General features: G+C 43.5%; 1 protein-coding gene across 2 annotated transcripts in view; it reads right to left on the bottom strand.

The window, feature by feature from the left end:
- per3 (period circadian clock 3) overlaps positions 1 to 8454 on the bottom strand; it is a 17006-nt gene that overhangs the window by 2150 nt on the left and 6402 nt on the right. For both annotated transcript variants that reach the window (XM_037678958.1, XM_037678959.1), the window contains 14 exons: positions 6451 to 6502; positions 5472 to 5611; positions 5278 to 5356; positions 5108 to 5214; positions 4467 to 4623; positions 4211 to 4319; positions 3870 to 3998; positions 3673 to 3778; positions 3471 to 3582; positions 3228 to 3367; positions 2489 to 2740; positions 1559 to 2400; positions 1280 to 1442; positions 805 to 991 (listed from right to left, as the gene is read on the bottom strand). In XM_037678958.1, the coding sequence (XP_037534886.1) occupies positions 805 to 991; positions 1280 to 1442; positions 1559 to 2400; positions 2489 to 2740; positions 3228 to 3367; positions 3471 to 3582; positions 3673 to 3778; positions 3870 to 3998; positions 4211 to 4319; positions 4467 to 4623; positions 5108 to 5214; positions 5278 to 5356; positions 5472 to 5611; positions 6451 to 6502 (2575 nt within the window). The remainder of the gene's footprint in view (positions 1 to 804; positions 992 to 1279; positions 1443 to 1558; positions 2401 to 2488; positions 2741 to 3227; positions 3368 to 3470; positions 3583 to 3672; positions 3779 to 3869; positions 3999 to 4210; positions 4320 to 4466; positions 4624 to 5107; positions 5215 to 5277; positions 5357 to 5471; positions 5612 to 6450; positions 6503 to 8454) is intronic.

Below are 8454 nucleotides of genomic sequence, written 5' to 3'. Positions count from 1 at the left end.
CCCCCCATATATTCATTCCAACTGGGGAAAAAAATTGAGCAATATCACTTTCAGCCACTTGATGGCAGCAGAGTAGTAATAGTTGTATGGCATGCTGTTGGCTGTTGTATCATGTAATGGGCGAACGTGTTTATAATGACAAATTCAAAATAGTTCAAGACAGAAACAACTAGAATTTACTTTACAATTTATTGTTTTTTTTTTTCTTGAACTTTTTTGAATTTACTATGTCCCGGATGACTGAGAATCGGCCTGCATAGACTCCCCACCTTGGTTATGCTTGCAGTTTGGACCGACCGTCAATCAAGCTGCACTGTCCTGGCCAAATGCAGCTAATTTGACAATTAAAGTGCATTTATTAAGCAAATGTTAGACTGACACATATCTTTGCTATAATTTCAAGCAAACAAACAATTGTTTTTAAGTGTTGTTAAATTCTTGTTAAAGTCCTCCCGGGCACGCTCCCGTGGCCGCCATTTGGTGGCCCAACGTTTTTTGGCACAACACCGGTCCACATTTCCGGGTTGTCAGCGGTGACGCATAATAGATGCGACGTATACGGCGAAGCGACATATTTATGGATTTTTCCACTTTATTAGACAAATATGGACTGATGCGACTTATATGGCGGTGCGACACGTACGGCGGAAAATACGGTATGTCATTTATTCTGAGTGACCACAGCTCATACACACTGTCCTGAAACAAAAAGCTGCGTGAACGCCTGAATGCTGTTTCCAAACAGCAACAAGTGCCGCTGCAGACGTTCGAGCTGGAAAAGCTAGAGATGCAGCTTGTACGTACCTGGGGTGTATCTGGTACGTCATCATGACATGCTCAGGTGTGTGCTGGATCATGCTCCACAGGGAGTTCTCCACTCGAGTGTCGAAACTGCGTTTGAGCTCCGCCGGCGCCTCATGACTCTTACGAGCTTTTCTTGACGTGTCTGACGAGTCGTTGCTGGCAAAGTACTTGCTGCTGTTGCTGCTGCCTGTAATTCAAGAAGAACTCTGCAGTTTTCCATTTCTTTGAATTTCTTTTCGTCTTGCTATTAAGTAAAACTGTCCCTCCCCCCCGTCTTGCATTTAGCTTCATAGTTATTTTTTTTAATTTACTAATAACGTAAAAATAAATGTAAAGATCTGTGCAATCAAGACAAGAAGTTGTAAACTGTATCCACCAAAAAGTGTTTTGTTAATGCATAGTGAAAAGGTTTACTTCAGTTATTTTAGAACATTGTAGGTGTGTGTTTCCTTCCTTGCGTGTGAGGTGGAGGTACCATTGGAGCCAGAGCCAGATCCCATTGACCCAGTCTCTCCTGATCCAGAACCTGAGGCATTGGAGCCAGTTCCTGACCTGGCATCCTCTTGCAGCAGGAGGTCCAACAGCTCACTGGATGTAGACTGGGCATCGTGATTGCTGGATTCACAGGGAGCATCGGCCTGGACAAAAGTTTACAAGTTGGAACTAAACCTGCGACTTATCCGGTGAACAAGTGTTGGAGCATTCACTGCCCATGTGCTGGAAACAAGATGAAGGTAGAGACAACCAAACTGACCTCAGTGGCATGTTCATGGAGGCTTTCAGAGTGGTTGTGTCCAGTGCTGCCGTGCCCCTCACCCAGTTTGGGAAGTTCCTCCTGTAGCAGGTTGAGCTGTAAGGGGGAACTTGAGCGAGAGCTGGAGAATAAAGCCCGAGGCTCAGCTGCTTCTTCTTCTTCCCCGACAGAGCTAGCTCTCTGTGAGCACAGAAGGCCGGGCGAAGTCTGAGTGTGGGGGGTCGGCTGGGCTTGGAATTGAGGCTGAACAAAAGAGGCACTGTCAGGTGCAAACCCTGTCATAATGTTGGGTGCTTGGGGTACTGCGGAGGAAACGGGTGGTAGATAAATAGAGGGAAAGCCTGGAGTAAAAGTTGGATAGTTGGGTAGGATGACTGCCATGACAGGAGCCATGTAAGGGTTAACACTCTGAGCTGAAGTCATTGTATTTAAGTTGTACAAGTTCTGGACATTCTGCGGGGGCTCCATTTGAACTGGTTGTGGGCCTGGCTGGCTCTGACCCAACTGCATGATGTTAAAGTTGTAGCTGAGCTGGTCTGGAGGCTGCAACGCTGCAGGAGTTGCTCCAGGCAGCTGCTGAGGTGGGGGCAGCTGCTCAGCGCCAGGCTTTCCCATGACAGGGAAGAACGGGACCTGGAGCGGGGATGTTCGGCAGTGCGCTTCTGCCATGTGGGGGTGCGAGGACTCTGAGGAGGGCCAGGAGGAGTCAGGAACCCGGTATGGGGGCGCAGCTGGAGAGGCATAGCTGTCTGAGGAACCCTGGGGTTTGGGTCGCTTGTGCCTGAACTTTCCTCTTCGGGAGCGATTCCAACGTCTAGCACTTACTGGGCGAAGGTAGTCTCCTACAGTGGGACAGCCACAATAAAACAAAAACCTAAGTCTAATAAAAAACGTCACTTTACTTTAAAAAAGCTGCACAAATACACAGACCTGGGTGGTAGGAGTGAGCCATTGAGCTATTTTCCAGCTGCAGATAGGAGCTGTAAGGACTTTGAAGGATGCGATGACGGAATCGATCCACATATTCTTGTTCCTCTTTCTGGGTGTGAGCTGACAGCACCTCCTTGGTGAGACCTACAAACCTTCTTTCCTCTGTGGCAGGGCTTGGGGCTGGACGGACAGAGGTCACAGCAACGTCGGCAGGCTCGCTGCCCATCGGGGCGTCTTCTGGTGCTGTGGCCTCTGAAGAAAAACAAGAGGGAAAATTATTCAATAGTGTTCAAACAGATTCAAGCGCGATTAAAAACTTTACAAACTACACACAAAAAAAAATCCAATATACTGACAACAGACAGTTTACGTTTAAACACAGTTCACAACCTTTCATTATACAGTTCATTTAAATGTGACATTTACATAAACGGTTGCACAAGATCATCTCAGCAGCTTCCATGAGCCGATTCCCTCATACATGTTTGTTTATACCTGACTCGGGTTGAGGCACATGGACGATGGTGCTGCTGTACGAACACTGGCTAGTGACCGAGACAACACTCATGGCCTTAGAGGACATGGTGATGTCCGTCAGAGGTGCCCCGACAACTGCTGCAGCTGTAGGGCCCACTGACGCCTCACTGTCCAACACAACCGCTGGAAATTGAGGTGAAAATATGTTAAGACCCTGAACTTGTTTTGAACAAACTCTGAAACGTGCTCTGCATGCGTTTACCTTCGGAGCTGGTTTGAGCCATGTCGACGGCACCTGCGGGTTTGTCGTCTTCTGAAGTAGAGGATGAGGATGAAGAGGTGGCCAACGAACGAGACTCGCTCTTCCGCTTTAGGACTTGACCTGCACAGCCCTCCAAGTATCTAAATCATGCAACAATCCATAAAACGTCACAGGCCTGCAGGAACCGAGTGCTTTAATGGGTAAAAACATGTGAAGCATCATGACGAGGCCGTTTCTTCACACCTGATGATATTGTCCACACAGTTGATTTGCTGATAGGAGGGGATGTGTGTTTGCTTCCTGCTGTCACCGTTCCCTCTGGTCTCGAGGTTGGAGGCTGAGGTGGGCTGAGGTACTGCAGAAATAAAAACACATTTCAGCAAGTATCAAGTTTGGCAACCTAGAAGGTGTTTTCTTACTTTCAGTATCGTTGGGACTGCTTTACCTGAGGTGGGTTTGCCAGAAGTATTTTTGTGACTGGAATCTGGACACGTCTGTCGGCCCCAAGCCTTTGCTCGGTTTACATCAGCACATATCTGCTGCAGTGTCATCTGCAATCACACACGACGTCTCAGGAAGAGCAACATTTGCAGTAGAGTAGAGAGTGCACACTTGGCATGTAATTTGACTGGGATGTCTCACCGGCTCCCGGTGCGAGTCCTCCCACAGATTACCATTGCTGTCACTCGATGAGGTAAAGCTGATGTAGTGCTCATGAGAGCCGTTACTCCCCAAACTACCGTAACCGCTGGAGCCATTGTTGTGGACCGGCTGTGGACAAAAGACACAAGAAGTGAAGAACACTGGTGTGAACTGACACAAATATCTTTTTAGAAATGTCATCTCTTAACAAATACAGGGTTTGAACAAATTATTAATAAACATCTGCATGAAACAACACGACTGCTGAACTTTTCTTCTTTCGTGTTTTATTACTAAACGGTAAATGTGCTTGTGTCGTTTTCAGCTAATGAAATAATCACCTGCAGGAAAAGCTTATAGATTTTTGCTTGAAGATCTTTAATTTCTTCATAAGTGACTGGAACGTCTTTCGTCGTCTGAGCGGCAAACACATCCTCATTCAGAGGACTCCTGCAAACAACAGCATTGTTGTATTTAAACGACTAAATACATTTTTCTTAGAAATAAATAAATTATGGCGTTAATCGCTTTCAAAGTAAACCAGTGAATAAAACAAAAATCTAACGCGATCAAACGTCTTAGTGTCATCGTACGTACGTTCTGACTTTGTGCCGTCCGATAACGAAGGCCACCTTTCGGCTCCAAGGGTTGATGAAGCTGGACCAGCTGGTGTCCAAGGTGATGTAGTCTCCGTTCTGACAGCGCAGACGCACCGGAGAGTGCTCAAACGGAGGCTGGCCGGCGTACTTTAACACTGAAGAAGACAGAAAAGACAAACGCCAGGTGAAATCCTCACTCTCTGAAACGAACCATTTAAACGAACCGTTTCAAAATGTTTGACGACTCAAACACCGGACGCAACAACAACACAAAACTATTTATAATAAGAACTAAACCGATGTGTAAGATGTACAGTAAATGTAAACAGGACGCATTCCTTTGGGAATGATTTAAACCCTGTATTTAATTAAAAATAGCACAAAGATAAATTAAAACTTGTCGGGAGGCACGGATTTAAAAACTATCAACGCTGTAGTAAACGTAGTACGACTTTTGAAAGGTGGAGTCAATGAAAAACCACTGAACGCAACTATAAATTTAAAATAAATAACCAAATAAATCTTGAGTTTCAAGGTTTCTTTACTTTATATTTGCATTTCACATCACTTTTAAATGATTGTACAAATCGTTGCATTCTGTGGAATTTTTTTCTGAACTCCGCCCCCTGAACCGCTCACCTTTCTTATGCATGGACAGCATGAGGCCACGGTCCTCTGGGTGGATGCAGGTCAGCAACGATGTGCCAATCAGGTCCTGAGGAAGGTATCCCAGTAAAGGCACAGCCCTGTGGAAAATAACCATCACATTAGCTCACGTATCAACGGGTGATATCATTTCTGCATTATACCTGTCATCAACTTCCAGGAATATACAGCCAGGTGAGTGGGTTGTAGTGAAGATACGCTTGTCCATGGGAATCCGAGGTGCTGAGCAAAAAAAAAATCATAGAGAAAAATAAATACGTCATGAAAAAATATGCCACTTTGCTTCTAAAAGTGAGTGTGCACATGTTCAGGTGGATGTTAAAGATGACCCCTGCACCTTCATATCCAGAGATGATGCGTTCAGCTAGTGCCAGGCAGCACGGCTCCTCCTCCTCCCCTGCTCCCTGCACCTTCAGCTGGTAGGGTGTGATCCGAAACGGGTTGTACCGCATCTCCCCGTCACGATCCTTGCTGCCCCTGGAACATTTTGTTTTGCCCTCGGTGTAATTAAAAGTTAAAAAGTGACTCGCAAATTTTAAAGCACGATACACAGTTGAGCTACAAATGAAGTCACATCAATCAACTTGTTCAATTTTGGCCTCAGTCGGTAAGCTCTTCATTATGTGTGGTAACTTCATCTAAGTATATGAACAGATTAGCCATAATATTATGTCTTAAGTAGGACCACTTTGTCGTAGCACGAAATTAGCTTTGATTATTTGAGACGCTGACAAAGAACATCTGGAATATCCTGGAGTCTAGTGCCAGAACACGAGCCGCAGATCTTCTGGCCTCGTTTTGAAATCTTTGGGGATTGGGCTCGTTTCCCATCAGATTCCTTCGGAATTAGGATTAGAGAGTTTGAAGTGAAGTTAAACACAGCTAAACCACCACTAAAAAGCACTAAGCATTTGTTTGTTGCGCCTGCTACTTTCCTGATAAGCAGAACGCTGCAGCTGAATGTGACTGCTGTTCCTTGTTTTCAACATTTAGGCAGGTGCAGGTGGCAAAGTACGAATCAGGATGACGCAATTCTTTGTTTTTTCCCCCCCATCAGAACGGAAAGTGTTAATTATTATACCAAACATTCATAATTTCATGGCTGACTAGCATGAGAATAGTGTGTGAAACCAAACATAATGATTTTATTTTGACTCAATAACAAGCATATATACACATATATAAATTAAATATAGAATAACTCTACAATGTGCTTTAAAAAGTTGGTTTCAGTTCTTGTTTCTTAGACATCTACTTGTTAAAACTAAACGTTTTAGGTGATTTTTGACTAGAAGTAAATAATGTGAAAAATAGACCTTATCCTGCAGAAGAAGGACTTGACCTGAGCACTGTCAAACAAAACTCCAGCTGTAGAGACAAAGACAAGACAAAGGTAAACGACCTGATTTTAGTTTTCAGTGATTTGTTTCAACGACTCACCAGGAACACAATGTTGTACAAACTAAACGGACACAGAACCTGTTATACAAACGCTGCTAGGAGGGAAATATGTTAAAAGCTACGTTTAAACAGAAAAATCTAGAAGGAAACTAAAGACACCTGGTTTTAAACTTCATGCATGAGAACCTCTTCATGTTGGGATGTGCTGTTTAAAACGTTCAGGTGAAAAAAATGAAAATTACAGTGTCTTTAAAGTAGCTGCAGCAACAAAGAGCTATATCATTAGTGCATTTTCACAATGACGTTGTCACACGGAAAAAAGTCTCACAGGCTCTTAATAAGATTTACCAGTAAGTCATGTGAGCAAGGGGTCAAGATAATTACTCAGTCATCTTTGAGGGTTTTGTTGGTTTCTAAAAGTGTCTTCCTTTGCTACATCTGCATCTTCTAGAATCTGGTTTTCAGTTCAGTCGTTGAATTGTACCACAACCTGTTTATGCGCAGTGTGTGTTCAGGTCTCTTTCACAGCCAGACTATTAATGGTGTGACACAGTCAACACATCTCCTCCCTCTCATTTAATCATAAAACTCTTCCAAAATGCCCATGTGATATTTATGGCTCCGTTATAATTAGATACAGTTCAGTCACATTAAGATGCAACCCTTGAGTCTGAGTACATGAGACCATTTATATGATGATGAAATGTTAATGGAAAAAAAAACATGAGAGAGTGAATGGTGGGTTGTCTTGTTTATCTCTGTGTCTCTGGAGACCTGTCCAGGGTGTAACCTGCATCTTGCACAGTGACAGCTGGATATGAACAACAGCGACCCGGAAAGGAAGAAGCAGGTAAAGATAATGGAAAGATGGAAATAGATTGAAACTTTTAGGCTTTTGAGCATTTTTGCAACCCCCTTTATTTACTGTCAAGTAGGAATGCACGATATTATCGGCATGGCATCGGTATCGGACGATATTAGTGTTAAAGTTAAATATCAGACATCGGCCATTTCATCAAAATAACTCACCGATATAAAAGACGCTGTTTTTGCTTGACAACCCAGTGACAAGGATGCCTGCAGCGCCAGCACGTGATGTCATGCACGCCTACCTGATCTGATCACGGCAGAGAGGAAGAAGTCAAAATGTCGGCGATGTGGACATTTTTTTTCTGTTGAGAATGTCTACATAAAAGGTTGAATGAATGTCGGATTCCGAAGATTTTTGGACTACGTTGAGCCTCGCTACATCGTCCTCAGTCAGAGATATTTTTCCGACGTAGCCTTCCCTGAGTTACAAACTGTTATTTCCAACGTTGTTGAGACGCTAACAGCCGATAGCACATGAGTGAGTTTCACCACAGACACTTGGACGTTGTGTTAGCCCCGTTAGCATGATTAGTCTTACGGCACAATGGATAGACAAAAACTTTTAAAAGTCTGTCCTTCATGCACACGAGTGCACAGGATCCCACACTGCAGCTAGGAACCTGGAACAAGCCTCCACTAGTGAGACAGCATCGCAGATGACCAATGCTAATAAATAACATTTAACACTTTTCATTTAATATAAGTTAAAGTGGTATGCATATCATATGGCTGTTACTGAATATATGTCACCAGCTCTTACAGCTGTTGCACAATTTTTATAGCAAATAAGCCTAAATAAAAGGGCTATGTTCTGATGAAGGAAAGTATTAAAAAAATATTGATATCTGTTATCGGACAAATAAGTTTTAACATATCGGCCAAAAAAAACAATATCGTGCATCCCTACTGTCAAGTAATCATGTCTGCTTCAAAAGTTTTACACCTGAATGAAAGACTTTTTTATTTAAATATTGTCTAAATGACTTGTCCATAGGCCACACTTTTCTACACATTGGCCAAAACAGTCAGTCATTAAACAATTTATAACT

This window comes from Nematolebias whitei, chromosome 7 (genome assembly GCF_014905685.2).
Source record: "Nematolebias whitei isolate Nwh7 chromosome 7, NemWhi1, whole genome shotgun sequence".
Taxonomy (NCBI): Eukaryota; Metazoa; Chordata; class Actinopteri; order Cyprinodontiformes; family Rivulidae; genus Nematolebias; species Nematolebias whitei.
This window is presented reverse-complemented; position numbering and strand designations above follow the sequence as displayed.